General features: G+C 38.2%; 3 protein-coding genes across 3 annotated transcripts; 2 read left to right on the top strand and 1 right to left on the bottom strand.

Annotated features, from left to right (window-relative positions):
* Nucleotides 1-336: 336 nt before the first annotated feature.
* LOC126700915 (aspartic proteinase CDR1-like) lies at nt 337-1,515 on the top strand. The gene has a single exon (XM_050399079.1). The coding sequence runs from the start codon at nt 337-339 to the stop codon at nt 1,513-1,515; it is 1,179 nt and encodes a 392-aa protein (XP_050255036.1).
* Nucleotides 1,516-11,997: 10,482 nt separating this feature from the next.
* Nucleotides 11,998-13,176, top strand: LOC126700914 (aspartic proteinase CDR1-like). The gene has a single exon (XM_050399077.1). It carries the CDS (start codon nt 11,998-12,000, stop codon nt 13,174-13,176), a length of 1,179 nt encoding a protein of 392 aa, XP_050255034.1.
* Nucleotides 13,177-14,441: 1,265 nt separating this feature from the next.
* LOC126700913 (uncharacterized) lies at nt 14,442-15,029 on the bottom strand. The gene has a single exon (XM_050399076.1). It carries the CDS (start codon nt 15,027-15,029, stop codon nt 14,442-14,444), a length of 588 nt encoding a protein of 195 aa, XP_050255033.1.
* Nucleotides 15,030-16,632: the final 1,603 nt, after the last annotated feature.

The raw sequence follows: 16,632 nt of genomic DNA, 5'->3' as shown, positions 1-16,632 counted from the left end.
AAAAAAGGCGGATTTTTCATGCTGAACCCAGGGTCCTAGGTAACCAAATTTATTCTTAAATAAGGTTTTTTAGTTTGGAAGAATTAAATAAGGATTGATGACCTATTTTTCCAAGAAACAAGAGATTTGTTATGATATTATTGCACTCTTTTTTGTTATTTGTTTTAAATTTTGTTATAAAGAAGCAAATTTGGGTGGATATGAAATTTTCCAGTAACTGTTAAAGCTAAAAAAAGGGTAATTGTTATAGGTTTGGTTTAATCGTTTGGGTAAATAAAAGGCTTTGGTGGCCATTATTGTGCCATTCTGTGACTCTCTCCCAAAGCCTGAAATTCAATGGCAAGCAGTGTCAGATTTCATCCATGCTTCCTTGTTGCCTCTATTCTCTCATATTATGTTATAGGCCTTTTGGCTACAGCTCATAATGTCCCCCAAACACAATTAACACTACACAAAGATCAACATATCATGAAATTCTCAATTGGCACTCCACCAGTAGACTTCTATGGCACTGCAGATACAGGCAGTAACCTTGTGTGGACACAATGTCTACCTTGTGATGCCTGCTTCAAACAGATTTATCCCATGTTCGATTCTAAAGAGTCCTCCACATACCGCGAAATTTCTTGTCAATCAGAAGAATGTCGTATACTATTGGATGAAGCCACTTGTTCTCCTCAAAATATTTGCAATTACAAGACTGGATATGCTACTGGTTTGTCCAAAGGTGTTTGGGCCAAAGAAAAAGTTACCATTAATTCTACCTCAGGGCAAGCGGTTTCCTTTGACATTGCTTTTGGATGTGCACACAACACAGGTGGCTTCCATTACGAAGGCCATGCAACGGGAATTATTGGGTTAGGAGCAGGGCCTTTGTCCTTTGTTTCACAAATTGGTAGCAAGAGGTTTTCTTATTGCTTGGTACCATATGGTACTGATCCTAGTATTACAGGCAAGATAAGTTTCGGCAATGGCAGTGAAGTTGTGGGTGATGGTGTGGTTTCAACACCATATGTAGGTGGAGATCAATATTATTTGACACTAGAAGGAATTAGTGTTGGAGACACATATGTACCCTTTAACTCTTCAGGTAAGGTTTCTAAGGGCAACATTTGTATGGATTCAGGATCACCACCATTGACTTTGCCACCAGATTTTTATGATCGCTTAGTGGTGGAAGTGAAGAAGCAGATTTCAATTGATCCCATTAAAAATGACACTCTTTTGGGGACACGGCTTTGTTATAGAACTGAAATTACTAATGAAAATGGACCAATATTGACTGTCCATTTTGAAGGAGCAGATGTGGAGTTAAAGCCCATACAAACTTTCAATCGACCAGTTAAAGAATATGAATATTACTGCTTTGCAATTACAAATATTGCAAATACTGAGTTGGATTTTAAGGATGGCGCAGGATTATATGGTAGCAATGTTCAAGCAAATTTTTTGATTGGGTATGACTTGGAAACAAAGATGGTCTCCTTCAAGCCAACTGATTGCACCAAACTGTAGAGTTTGCCACTTTCATGGAACCTATACGATCAATGGAATTAAGATATATACCTACCTATACTTCATAAATATAGCTCAATTATCCCCTTTTTTTTTAATTTTTTAAAAAAGGCTTTATTTTCGTTGCGATATAATCACATTTCCAGCAATTTATAGAAATGTTTTTACTGATCGCTCCTCTTTGCTGTTCAAAAAATATAAAGTAAGCTTTACATGTTCTTTTCTTATTCATTAATTATTTTGGATTGGACCTAGGGAACTCTAATATTTATTTTCCCTCTCTGTATGGTAGACTTATTGGATTATCATCAAAGAAAGCCGTCACCGAAGTTTTAGAAATTCAAATCATGTTTTGTCTCTTCTCAAAAAAAAAAAAAAAAAAAAAAAAAAAAAAAAAAAATTCATATTTTGTGAATGACTTTAGGTTACGTGGCAATCCTGCTCTTTATGGTGGTTTAGGTACCTTTGTCTTCGCCTAAAAAAGAAATTCATATATATATATATATATATATATATATACTTTTTAAAAAAAAAAAAATTAGAGAGAGAGAGAGAGAAATTCATGTCAAGGACTCTAGTTATCAAAGAAGGCGAGGCTAGTTTGATTTCTTACGTGATTTGTATATCTTGAATTCTTTAATTTTGCACAAGACATCATTCACCTTGGACTAGGGAGTTTTGGATCACTATGGTTTGTCCTCTTCTTCAATGTACCTAACTTCAGCTCCTTAATTAGGTTGTATATATAATTAGGTTTGTATATATATTTTCTCTCTAATACTCATAGCATGTTTGTCCCTTTAATTTTTTTTTTTTTTTTTGAGAGGTCAGCCCACAAAAAAGGGCAGAGGCTATTCATTAATAAAACCAAGATCTTGGTTGTAAACATCAATAGAGTCTGGGGGAAGTTCCTCCATCCAAACTAGCAAAGGATTACAAAAAGATCTACGGGCTAAAGAATGAGCAACCCGGTTACCCAAACGTTTAACATGAAGGAAAGAAATACAACTAAAAGAAAGAGATAGAGCATGGATATCTTTAAGAAGGTGACCCTAGCCAGAAGAGAGGAGAGATTTTCCTTGATAGCTTTTATGACCACTTTCGAGTCTCCTTCAACCACAACTCTCTCAAAACCAAGCTCTTTGGCAAACAGGAGAGCTCTTCTCGCTGCCATCACTTCCATTGTCTCCATCGAAGTAGGCAGGGGAATACTTTGTGACAGGGCAGCCAATACTAGTCTAGCCTGGTCACGGATTATCACGCCAAGACCAGCTGAAGAATGGGTTGAGAAAATAGCACTGTCGAAATTAACTTTCACCAAACTAGGGGGTGGCGGTTTCCAGCGGACCGTGCGGGCAGTTCTTGGGATTTTTGCATGGGTTGGCCGAATATGGTGGAATTCTTGCACCAAGGCACAGGCTTGCTCTGGAATTTTTTCAAGGGGCAAGCAAACACTATTGAAGAATGCTCTGTTTCTAGTCATCCAAATCAGGGATATAGTGTTTGCGAACTCTTCCACACAAATAGGATCTTGAAGTGCTAAGGACATAAGGTCTACGAAGCAGGAGAGAGAAGCAGAAACTTCTTTAAGTTTTGCAAACTTTGGAAGCCACACGATGTCAAGTTTCTTACAGGACCACAGGGCATGAACTACTGTCTCGGGTTCCAGGTTGCAGTTGGGGCAAGTGTCAACTTGCAGCATCTTTCTACGGGTCAAATTAACCTTAGTGGGGAGCGAGTCAATGGAGGCACGCCAGAGGAGGGAACGGATTCTGTTTGGAACGTGGAGGTTCCAAATTTTTTTCCAAGTGCTATTGCAAACAGTTTGGGCAGGGGCACCCGGAGCATTTAGAGACTCCCAGTCTCGAGCAAGATTGTACCTCGTTTTTACCGAGTAGACTTCGCTACGAGTCCAAGGCCAGAACAACCAGTCCAGAGAGTCCAGAAAACTCAACGGGATAGCTTTGATAACTCTGGCCTCAGCTGGGGAGAATATAGCATCAACCATATCAGTTTTCCAGCAGTGCAAATCATGGTCAATTAAGGAAGCCACACGCAATTCAAGGTCATGGGTTCCGGGAGGAGAGGTTACTCTACCCGAGCCTCCATTAGGCAGCCATTGGTCCTCGAAAACCATAATATTCCAACCATTACCAACCCCCCACTTAGCACCCCTACTAATGATGTCCCGACCCCTAAGAATGCTTTTCCAAGCAAAAGAGCCCAAGTTATTTTTTGCCTAAAAAATGGAACCATGGGGGAAGTATTTTGACTTGAAAAATCTGTAGAACAAAGTGTCATGGTTAGTGAGTAGCCTCCACACTTGCTTGGCCAGAAGAGCATCATTGAACTTCTGAAACTCTCTAAAACCCATTCCTCCATTCTGTTTAGGGAGACACAAAGTATGCCACTTCACCCAGTGCACTTTTCTTCGGTTACCACGCTGCCCCCACTAGAATTTGCGAACCATGACCTCAATTTCGTGGCAAAGTGTCGAGGGTAATTTGAAACAGCTCATGGCAAAGGATGGGAGCGCTTGGATTACAACTTTTATGAGAACCTCTCTCCCGGCTTGAGAGAGGAGCTTTTCCTTCCAACCCATCAACTTCGACCATACTCTTTCCTTGATGAAAGCAAAACTAGCCCTCTTGCCTCTCCCCACAAAAAGAAGGGAGACCAAGATATTTCTCGTATTGCTTAACCTCCGGAACCCCTAGAAAGTTGATAATGTTTTCCTGAGTACTCGCTGAGGTTGCTTTGCTGAAGAAGAGGGTTGTTTTCTCTCGATTTAGCTTTTGCCCCGAGGCAGCCTCGTACTCTGAGAGGATGGACTGGATGTGGATGCACTCCTGAATTGAAGCCCTGCAGAATATGAGGCTATCGTTTGCAAAAAACAGATGTGTTAATTGCGGACCATTTCTACATATAGATATGCCACGGATAAGACCCGCCTGGGCTGCATTCTCAATCAAGGCTTGTAGGCCCTCAGAGCAAAGAAGGAACAAATAGGGGGAGATTGGGTCTCCCTGCCTGATACCCCTGGACGGAGTGATTTTTTCAGAAGGTTCCCCATTGATCAAGAGAGAGTAGGAGACCGTTGTGATGCACATCATCATCAAGTTAACCCAATTCACGTGAAAGCCCATTTTTAACATTAATGTTTTCAGAAAAGACCATTCTACCCTGTCGAATGCTTTGCTCATGTCTAGTTTAAGAGCCAAAAAACCAGATTTTCCTGATTGATGCTTCATATAATGGAGAGTTTCGTATGCCATCAAAATATTATCAGAAATGAGTTTCCCTGCTTGGAATGCACTTTGATTTTTTGAGATTATATCAGGAAGTAACCCCTGGAGCCTATTAGCTAACACCTTCGAGACCAGTTTATAAACCACATTACACAGGCTAATAGGTCTAAATTCAGAGATACGTTCAGGGCTCTTAACTTTAGGGATGAGGGTTATAAATGTGTGATTGATTTCAGCAGGCATAGAGCAATTATTAAGACAGTTTAAAATAGCAGAGGTAACATCATCACCAACAACAGACCAGTAAGTTTGGAAGAAAATAGGAGGCATACCATCTGGGTCAGGGGCCGAGAGCGGTTCCATATCTTTTAGAGCCACTTCCACCTCCTCTCTTGTGAAGACCCTAACAAGATCTTTGTTCATGTCCGCCGAGATCACTGACTGGATGGAACCAAAAATTGGATGGTTTTCCTCAGGACTGCAAGAAGTGAAGAGATCCCAATAGAAAGCACTAGCTATCTCTTGGAGTTGATGCTCAGCCGTGCACCAAATGTCCTGGTTATTTTTAAGCCCTTGGATGCGGTTTCTCTTGTATCTTTGGGTGGCCTTGCTGTGAAAGAAACGGGTGTTGCTATCCCCCGATTGTAGGTACAAGGAACGAGCTCTCTGTTTCCACATCTGCTTTCCTTGTCGAGGAGCTCATTGATTACTAACTTTAAGCTTCGAACCTGGTCATAAGAGCCGCCCCTTGCAGCAGCCTCCTCAGCAAGGACAAGCATTTTTGAAGCCTCTGAAAGCTGCCTTTTGACACTCCCAAAGGCAGACCGACTCCATTCCACCAGCTTCACTCCACACAAGTTAATTTTTGAAGAAACAAGGTTCAAATCGCTCACAGGAGATGGCAAACCCCATACAACATTTACTGTGTTCCTACACCCATCATCCTTCAACCACATGCTTTCGAAGCGAAAAGGTTTATTTTTGAATTGCACTATCCCTTTAGGCTTGATGACAATAGGGTTATGGTCAGAGGCATTGGAGTGTATGTGTTGAACCCGAGTGGCTGGGAAAATTTCCAGCCATGCAGGGGTGGCGAAGGCACAGTCTATTCTCTCCAAGATCATAGCCTCACCACTTTTTCCTCTCCAAGTAAATTTCTTTCCCATGAAACCAAGGTCAATGAAACCAAGTTCATCAACCACATCCCGGAACGCTTCCATCTCCACTTCCCTTCGTTGCGACCCACCGAGTTTCTCATGAGCTCTAAGGATCTCGTTGAAGTCCCCTGCACAAACCCAGGGTAGGTGGAACTTATTATTTAGATCACGTAAGAGATGCCATGTTTCCACCTTTCTTCTTGATTCCGAAAAACCATAGATGCCAGTAAACCTCCATGCATCCTCCTGACCATCATTGACTATTGCATCAATAAAATTAAGGGAAGAACCAACTATTTTAATACTTACAGAATTTTTCCAAAAAAGAGCCAGACCTCCAGCTTTAGAAATTCTGTCCACTATCCATTTCTCCTCAAAATTAAGGTCATCACACACTTTTTCTAGCCTTTCTTTATCTGCCCAAGTTTCGGCTAGGAACAGGATAGAGGGGTCTTGTGCTCGCACTAGGTTAGCAAGCTCATGAATCGTACGGTGGTTCCTAAGCCCCCGCACATTCCAACATAAGCAACTCATTGATCTCGGCGGGGCTGGGAACCAGCCTCCACCGATGGGCTAATGTTTTCTTTCTGGTCTAGCGTAACCATGGCTCTACGTTTAGAAGGTTTTGAGTCGCAGTGAGGGAGGTGAGCAACTCTTTTTCCCAGTGCAACGTTGAGGTCCTCAGACTCCTTAATAGAGCCCACTTGTCTCATGATCCTAGTCCATTTAGGAGAAGAAATGGGGGTTGGCTTAGGCATGGCTGGGCTTAAGTTTGTAATGTTGGCTAGTGGGCTAGTAGTAAAAGGGGAAGGGGTAGCATTAGTTGGGCTGGACTTGGTTGGGCCCAGAGGGGTAAGAATTTCAGAATTTATAATGGGAGAGTGCTCATACCTTTCAATTTCCTTGTCCAAAGCTTCCAACGTCTCCTCAAAAGTTTTTCCCGCTTCCGTTACATCATCCAGCACTATCGCACTAGCTTGCACGTGACCTGCCTCAGTCATGTCACTCTGAACCACTTCTGGGGGCGTCAGAACTTTCAGCTGAAAAACCAGTTCCATCATGACATTTGGATTTGAAAAAATTCCTTGGTTTTCGGGACGGATTACCTCCGGTGAGGGGCTGTCAGTCCGGAGCACCATTATTGGTATATTGTTGCTCTGCACCGGATTTGGAAGCGGATTGGCTTTCTTACTTACCTCCTTAAAACCCGGAACTGTAACCAACTTACTTTTTGAGGGCAAAAAAGGGGACGCTCTTAACCAAGGTCCAAATTGAGGGCTTTCCTCTCCCTGGTTTTCTTCACTAGCAGACCATAATTCACAGCTTCGTTCATCATGCAAAAGACACCCACATCTATAGCAGAGGTTAGGAAGTCGTTCGTACTTGAACGAAATCCATAAATCCTTGCCATCCTCTAGAGTAATCACTCTACCCCTGCAAAGAGGTTTGGAGATGTTTAGAGTAACCCCCACTATGTCCGTTTCCTCTTCTTCACGTTTTACTGTTCCCAAGGCTTCGCATAGTTTTTCAGCCACCCTCCTATTTCTAAACCTGAGTGGGAGATCATGGACTTGAATCCAGAAGGTGGCAAGTTCAAACCCCATGTCTCTCACGTCCTTTGAGCCATCAAACTTTTGCATAACCACCAAATATTTATCAAAACTCCTAGGTTCCCCAACTAGGACTCTCATCATGTCGGGTTGATCCTTGAAAGTAAAGAGGACAATGTGGTCCTCCTCCCTTCTAACTTGGAAGCCTTTTGAAGCTCTCCATAGGGGGGAGAAAGTTTTTGCAATAGCCTCAAGGTTGAGTACTCGCCTGGTTAGAAACTTGGCTGCCAGTACCCACTCTGTTTCAGCATGCTCTTCTAATAATCTAACATTGGAGCCCTCACAATCTGACAGTTTAAGCTTGCTCCACGTTTTTGTAAGGTCTTCCATAACGTGATTTTACTGGAAAGGAACCAAAAAAATAAAGGAGGTTTAAAAGTCAATAAGGAAAGGAAAAAATCAGAAAGGGATGGAGAAAAGGGGAAAAGAAGGAACTGTTTCCCAATAACCCAAGAAAAATTACCCACAGGCCTCTCGGTGCACTTGTCACTGAGAGGAATAGAAACCCACCTTTGAAAGGAGGGACAAAAGTTCTGCAGTCGCTGGGAAAGATGAAAAGAACACCTGTCCCAAGCGAGAGAGAAACCTGGTTTGTCCCTTTAATTATACGGTTTATATATATATATATATATATATGAAAATGTGATACATATATGTGATCGATAAGATAATATTATTTTGATAAGTATAAACTATGAGAATGATAATTTATATTTATTTTATGGACACTTCCTTTAATTTTTTCTAACTTAACTGAAATTTGTTTATATATATATATATATATATATATATACACACGTTAGAATTTGGAAATCTACTAATTTTATCCCCTTAGGAATGAAGGAAATGGGCCACTCAGAGGAGTATAGATCGGAAATGATATTTGTATATATATATATATATATATATATTTTTTTTTTTTTTCGTTTAACAAATTGTTACTGGTTAGCTTATGTAAATGACTTTGGACTTTGGGGGCTGCTTAGAGTAGCATAGCTGACAGCTTCCATGAGATGAGATGTCTTTAAGTTTAAGATCCTATTCCTACCCACAAAGTAAATAAAAAAGATGTTTACAGAAAAAAGAACAAAAGCAGCTCAAGTATAAGGAATATCATGACCAAATTTTTTTAGAATTAAGTCTTTGGATTAGGCAACATTAGAAGCCAAAGGGCACATGATGAACAAAAGGAAGGGAAATGATTTTGTTATGGAGCAACTAGATAGAGCATTAGGCAACATACAATGGGTCCATTCTCTCCTACATTGTGTACTTTAAAAGGCCTTTCTTATCAAAAAGAAAAAAAAAGGTTATATGGCCCATCCGCCCAAAATGCAAAGAAGTGATCAAAGAAGCTTGGAAAGCTAACAGGCTCATGGGTTAGGTTGGGTTGGGTCGGGTCTAGTGATATTGGGTATATATGGGTAAAAAATTAATTAATTAGATTAAAGTTCTATTATCCATACCCTAATTTATGGTTTGAATTCGAATGGGTTAACTAGTTTAGGTCCAAATTTACAAGATCTAATCATACGAACCTAACTATTTTCTTTTCTCATTTTGTATCACCTTTGTTGAATAGGGTGTCATATTTGGTGATCCTCCATTCTTGTTCTAATTTCTCATTTTATCAATGAAAATGATATACATTCAATAGCTTCACGACCACCCTTTTTAAGATAATGGTTGGGATTTATTTAATTCAATCTAAATTTTTTAGAAAGTAATTATAAATCAATACTTGTATCAAAAAAATTATAAATCAATACTTAGATTGGTTAAGCACTAGATAGCAAAATATTATAATGCTTATTTAGGTACAAGTAGGTCATGCTATATGTAAATGTGCTTTTCATTATTGAACTTGCTTTGTTATTTTTTAATTTCCTTTTCTCTTTTTTAATATTTGGGTTGGGTAATGGAATTGTGTTCTCATTACATGAATAACGTGGATTTTTTTTGATAGATATGATATGATTTGAATCTATTGTATTTACTTTGATAATTATCTTTATTATCATAACAAACTCCAATTTTTTTTTTTTTTTTTGGGTGTGTGTATGCAAAATTAAATCCTCAATTATTGTTTTCATTGATTGAATTAACAGGAACCCACAAATATAAAAGATTTAAGATAAACTAAGATAACATATCATATCTCATTTGAACTCAAGCTTTGCGAAACATGTTAAAAACATAGATTAGCAAATGCAGCTTATGGCCAATTTTACTTTATTATGTACAAAATTAAGTCCAATTGTTAAAATAAGGGTAAAACATAGATATGATAGGTAGGTAGGTGTTCTTTAAATTTTTGACATCCGTCTATTTTAAGTTTTAATAGCTCAGAAAAATGGGAAAAAATGCTTATTGCGTTCTCAGGTGAAGGTTTCTTTAAAGGATCATAATCAATTTTTGATATTGTGGGTATTGTGTACAAGGTGGGTGGGGAGGAATCCTCAATCTTCTTCTTGCATTTTGTGTTGTTTTATTGAAATCTCTTTGTATTTTAATTCATTCACTCTGGTTCTGTCTCTGTCTCAATTCTCCCTTATTTATGTTTGTGTTGTTTTGGTGTGTGGGTTCAATTTCAGTAGGATTCCATGGGTTCTTTCATCTTTGGGTGTTTTCCTAGGTTTTATGGCTATAAATTTTAGAGGGTTTTAGTGTGTCTTTGGGTATGTGATTTTTCTGTTGTCAAAAATCTGTAACCATACCATTCAATTGCTTTGTTTTGGTGGGTTAATTTTGAAACTATCTCAAAGGACTGAACTGAATATCTTGATAAAAATCTACCTCATTTATCAGTTACTAAGAGCCTACCCTTCTATTCCAAGGTGTGTAACCAAAGACAAATCCTTTATGAATGGATTAATTAAATAATTTAAAATTCATTGCATATTCTGTTCTATGTATTACTTCTGTAAATGAGTCCAAGCACTTATAACATGTTCTTTTAAAAGTAATTACTAAATTTTAATTACTTAGCTTATCAGTATGAATAATTTCCCCTCTGTTTCCTTTTCAGTGTCATCTTGTGCTAGGATTGATTTCTTTAGATCATTAAGGTAAAAATTATACGCATAATTTAATTTTTCCAAATGATGAAGTCTAAATTTGTAATGTTATATGGACATAAAAGTGAACTATGATTATACCTCACGACTTATACCTCACTACCTTAGTCGGTTAGCCTTCCTTACAAGTAGCAAGTGCCTTTGATTAGTCTCTTGTTTATGTGCTTTATTTATAAATTTTTCTTTCTATATTTATTTATTTGATGGAATAGATTTTGGAATTTGCCATGTAAGATCAGTCTGGTTTTGGTTAAATTATTTAAGGGCATGGTCTAATTGGTTGAATGATTGGGCTAGATTTTCTTTAGCTTTTCTCTTGGTGATTTTGTGGTTAAGCCAATCATTTTTGGCTTGTTATTTTTTTTTTTTTTTGAGATTTCATATTAGTAATTTTTTATGGGCATTTTGCTTTTGTTTTGGATGATCTAGGATGTTATTAGTGGGGCCAAGCATAATTTTATTGCGCAAACTTGCTAAAATTAATTACCTATATATATGTATTTATTTTTTTCATATTTTTTAGGGAGGGGGCAGGGGAAGGGGAAGGGAAACCCCCCTAAGATCAAAGAATGACTTTGTCCCTGACTCTAGGCTCCCGTCCCATATCTGAGTAGAGAGGCACAATTTTTCTCCCTCTAATATAATGAGATTAAGAAATAAACTTTTTAGATTTAAGTGAAGTTCAGCAACAAATAAGACTCATTAAGCCTTATATGTACTTTTCCTATTCAATTATTATTGTTTAGCACCAAAGAACTCTTATTTATTTATTTATTTTCCTCTCTATGGTAGCTAGGGTAATTGGATGAGCATTAAGAAAGCGGTCACAGAAGCTTTGGTAAAAGTTTAAATTCATATCATGCCTTGGGAATGCCTTTAGGCTAAGTTGCATCCTACTATTTAGAAAATCTTGTCTTCGTCTTAAAAGAAAAGCAGTTCCTTTTAAATCGCAAAGCCAAGCAAAAAAATATTCCTATCTTCATTAAAAAAAAAAAAAAGGCGCATTTGCCATACAAAACCAAGGGGCCAAGATAACCAAATTTATTCTTAAATAAGGTTTTTTGTTTGGGAAAATTAAATAAGGATTGATGACCTATTCTTCAGTGAAACAAGAGATTTGTTATGATATATTGGTATTATTGCATTTGTTACAATCTCTGTTTTAAATATTGTTAAAAAGAAGCAAATTTTGTTGCTTATTAAAATTTCTAGTTTATAGTAGTACATTTGATGCCATTCACGGACGGAAAATTCTCTTCTTTCTGTTTTTTTGTTAGGTTAACTTAATGGTGCAATCAAGTAATCGTTAGGCTAGACATGGAAAGTTCGGTTTAATCGTGTATATAAAAGCCTTTAGTATAGCCAGTACTGTTTCATCTCTCCAAATTCAATGGCAAGCGGTGTCATATTTCATCCCTGCTTCCTTCTCTCATATTATCTTATAGGCCTTTTGGTTACAGCTCATAATGTCCCCCAAGCACAATTAATACCATACCACGGTCAGCATCTCATGAAGGCCTCAATTGGCACTCCACCAGTAGACATCTATGGCGTTACCGATACAGGTAGTAACCTTGTGTGGACACAATGTGTACCTTGTGATGATTGCTTCAATCAGACTTATCCCAAGTTCGATCCTCAAAAGTCCTGCACATACAGTGAAATTTCTTGTCATTCAGAAAAATGTCACGAATGGGACCAAGTCCATTGTTCTCCACAAAATAGTTGCAATTACGTCAGTGGATATGTAACTGGTGGATCCCAAGGTGTTCTGGCCAAAGAAAAAGCCGCCATCACTTCTACCTCCGGGCAAGCGGTTTCTTTTGACATTGCCTTTGGATGTTCACACAACAGTAACCTCATTTACGATGGCCATGAAACGGGAATCATTGGGTTAGGATCAGGGCCTTTGTCCTTTGTTTCACAAATTGGTAGCAAGAGGTTTTCTTATTGCTTGTTGCCATTTGGTACTGAATCAACTGATCCTAGTATTACAAGCAAGATAAGTTTTGGCAATGGCAGTGAAGTTGTGGGTGATGGTGTGGTTTCAACACCATTTGTAGATCGAGAATCTGGACATGGATATTATGTGACACTAGAAGGAATTAGTGTTGGAGAAACATATGTGCCCTTTAACTCTTCAGGTAAGGTTTCTAAGGGTAACATGTTAATCGATTCAGGATCACCAGCATTGTCTTTGCCACCAGATTTTTACAATCGCTTAAAGGTGGAAGTGAAGAAGCAGATTTCAATTGATCCCATTAAGAATGACACTTTATTGGGGACACGGCTTTGCTATAGAACTGAAATTACTAATGAAAATGGACCAATATTGACTGTCCATTTTGAAGGTGCAGATGTGGAGTTAAAACCTATACAAACTTTCAATCGACCGATTAAAAGATTTGAATATTATTGCTTTGGAATTACAGATATTGGAAGTGAATATAATGAATTTTCGGATGGCACAGGAGTATATGGCAACTATGTTCAAGCAAATTTTTTGATTGGGTATGACTTGGAAACAAGGATGGTCTCCTTCAAGCCGACTGATTGCACCAAACTGTAGAGTTTGCAGCCACTTTCATGCAACCTATACGATCAATATACTCCTACCAACTTATACTTTATAAAATATAGCTTAATTATCTTTTTTTTTAATTAAAAAAAAAGGTTTTATTTTCATTGCGTTCTAATCATATTTCCAGCAATTTAAAGAAATGTTTTTACTTTTACGGTTTGTCTTTCGCAACTGCTAAAAAAGTGTAGAAATTTATTTAGTTGCGCCCACACGTCTCTCTTCATGATCATTTTTCGATGAAGGGAAAGAATGCATCTTGGAATACCAGCCCAGTTTAGTGACCACTGGAAAGGGAATGGGGTCTCTTTTACAAATAAGTCGCTTCATTTATTTATTTATTTTTTAGAAAATGTCAAAAATTTGTATTAATCAAATGAAGAATAAAACAAAATACAAGGAACACTAAGGCTTTGTTTGGTTTTAAAAAATGGTCACTCATCACTCAGTTTTCATCACCCATCACTCATCATTTAAAACACCCCACCCCGTTTGGTACCATCACTCACTTGTCATTACTCAATATTTTTCAACTATTTGTGGGCTCCATACCTGTACCTTGTGCAGCTTTTACTTTTGTTTTTTTCCCTTCAACCCCCAGTACCCAAACTCACCAAACCCAGTGAAAAAAAAAAACCCAAAATCACTGAACCCAGTGAAAAAAAAAAAAAAAATGAAGAAGAAGAAACACAGAAACTAGAAAGAAGGAAAAAAAAAAAAAAAAAAAAAGGGAAGAAGAAGAAGACTGAACCCAGGAGAAGAAAGGAATAAAAAAAAGAGTCAAAGGTCAAAAGGTGCGGCTGTGGGTCCCTCCATGTATGTTTAATTACAAAAATGCCATTGAGTTATGAGTTATGGAAACTGAAAACAACTAAAATGTGTTTTCAGTTTTCATAACTCATAACTCAAAAATCAGAGAATTGAGTGATGGAAACTGAGTCATGGATCATGAGTCATGGAGTCCAAACAAGTGCTCTTCCATGGGTCCCACCAGTTTTAAATCATGAGTTATGAAAACAGAATGATATCACTCAAAACTCTCTTCATCCAAACATCACCTAACTGATCTTTTTTTTTTTGAGAAACAGGCTGAATCGTTTTATTGGAATTTAACAGCTAAAATCAGCCTAAACTACATTTGATATGTTTGGTAGTACATCTTCCATCCAGGCAGTTAGAGAGGACGAGTTAATAGCCCATCTAGCCAAAGCATGAGCGACCCTATTGCCTTGTCGGCGTACATGAACAAAACTACATCAATTGAAAAATGAAGTTAAGACTTTAACATCTTCAATCAAGTGACTGTGGAGTGCTAGTGATTGTTCTGGATTATTGAGATCTTTTGAGATTACGTCTGAGTCCCCTTCAAAAACAGCTGAGGTAATACCAATCTCCAAGGCAAATTCTACTACTCGTCCTGCTGCAAGAGCTTCCACCTTTGCCACAGTAGTTGGTTGAGGTATTTGTTGCAACAAAGAAGCCATTACCGCTCCTTCTGAGTTGCGGATGACCACTCCGAGTCCAGCTTTCCCTGTTCCTGTGAATATTGCACCGTCATAGTTTACTTTGAAAACTCCCAGGTCTAGCAGTTCCCAATTCGTGTGCATCTCATGTTTCTGCTTTGGACTGACTGTGTGGAGGTTCTGAAACTCAGCTCTTCGCTCCTTTGATAGCTGATCGATGCGTTGCAGTGGACATACCACTTCGTTGAATCGGACCTTATTATGTCTATTCCAGATGGACCAAGCCATAAACGCTAATAAGGATGGATCCTTGTTTTCCTTGAATGCATGCTCGAAATGTCCATTGGTGTTTTCCCAGTCATAGTTGCTAGCCAGCTCCATTGAGGGTCCTGTGTCCAAGCTTCTTGCAAGTTAGAACAAAAAAAAAAAAAAAAAAAAAGCATGTGAGCAGTCTTCAGCCATCACCTTGCAATTCTCATAAGTTGCCTCGGTGATGACTTTCCTCTTGCATAAATTGCCCTTTGTTGGAAGAGCATCCTTACAAGCCCACCACACAAAATTTTTCACCTTGCAAGGGACTTCCAAACTCCATATGTCTCTCCAAAAACTAGAGTTTATAACTGACACCTGATCCGGTACTTCATTTTCATGCAGAAATTAGTAACCCGACTTGACAGAATTGTGCCCCGATGGAGTAAAGGGCCAAAAGAGTGTGTCTTGTTGCGGTGAGGAACTAAGAGGGATAGTCTTAATTGCCTCTGCTTCTATATTACTAAAAACATAATCAATCACATCTGCTCTCCATCGCTTGGTTGGCTAATCAATCAAGGCTTCTACACATGAATTCTATTGCCCAAACAGTACTGGTGAAGTGACTTTGGCTTTGTTTTTAAGTGGCAGCCAATTATCTCCCCAAATCCTGATTTGTTTGCTGTCTCCAACTCTCCACACCGCCCCTCTAGAAATCACATCTCTCCCCTTTAAAATACTTTTCCAAGCATAGGAGGCTGAGGGTGACTCTTTTGCACCAAGGAGGGATCCATTAGGAAAAAACCGAGCTTTGAACACTTTATAAAACAGTGAGTTATCATCTTTTAGGAGTCTCCAAGCTAACTTGGCAAGCATTGCTTCATTGAACATAGTCAAATCCTTAAAACCCATCCCACCTACATCTTTGTGATTACACAACTCTCCCCACTTAACCCAATGGATTTTTCTTCTTTCCCCCCTTTGGCCCCACCAAAACTTTTTAATGAGTGTTTCAATCTCATGACACAAAGTAATCGGGAGCTTGAAGCAGCTCATTACATAAGTTGGAATTGATTGGATGACCAATTTTATAAGGACTTCTCTACCAGCTTGTGACAACAACTTCCCTTCCCAACATTGGAGTCTCTTCCAAACTTGTTGTTTCAACTTGTCAAAGCTTGCCCTTTTATTCCTACCCACCAAAGCAGGCAAACCAAGATATTTCTCATAGTTCTTTACTTCGGCTACTCCAAATTCATTCATGATGTGATTTTGCATATCAATCGCCGTTGATTTGCTGAAAAAGAGAGATGTCTTGTCTCTAGTATAGTAATAGTATTTTTATGATTTTTTAAAATTAAGATATCTTAATCACATCAAGATTCTCTAAAAAAATTTCTCAAAAAAAAAAAAAAAAGATTCTCGAAAATTCTTTAGGTACTCTATATTAGTATATTATAATTTTTTTTAAAGCCTCACATTTTATTTAAATTAAATGGCTAATATTATGTCATCTTAGCAATCCACTAACAAAAACATAAAACAATTCATTCCCTAAAAAAAAAAAAAAAAAAAAAAAACTCAGACTCAAACTCATTCACAGGCTCTTAAACTTCTCTCTTCATCCTGTACAGCACAAACCTGGAACAAATCCATTACTGGCAACCAAGCCCATCAAACTTAGATTTGTTGGTAACTTTCTCATATTGAACAATACATAACTTCACAAAGCTCT

Source organism: Quercus robur, chromosome 9 (genome assembly GCF_932294415.1).
Source record: "Quercus robur chromosome 9, dhQueRobu3.1, whole genome shotgun sequence".
Taxonomy (NCBI): Eukaryota; Viridiplantae; Streptophyta; class Magnoliopsida; order Fagales; family Fagaceae; genus Quercus; species Quercus robur.
Note: the sequence above shows the minus strand (reverse complement) of the source record. Positions and strands in the feature narration are given on the sequence as shown.

Excerpts from the sequence above, each read along its gene's own strand:
- LOC126700914 (XM_050399077.1), top strand. The coding sequence starts at position 11,998 with ATGGCAAGCGGTGTCATATTTCATCCCTGCTTCCTTCTCTCATATTAT.
- LOC126700915 (XM_050399079.1), top strand. The coding sequence starts at position 337 with ATGGCAAGCAGTGTCAGATTTCATCCATGCTTCCTTGTTGCCTCTATT.
- LOC126700913 (XM_050399076.1), bottom strand. The coding sequence starts at position 15,029 with ATGGAGCTGGCTAGCAACTATGACTGGGAAAACACCAATGGACATTTC.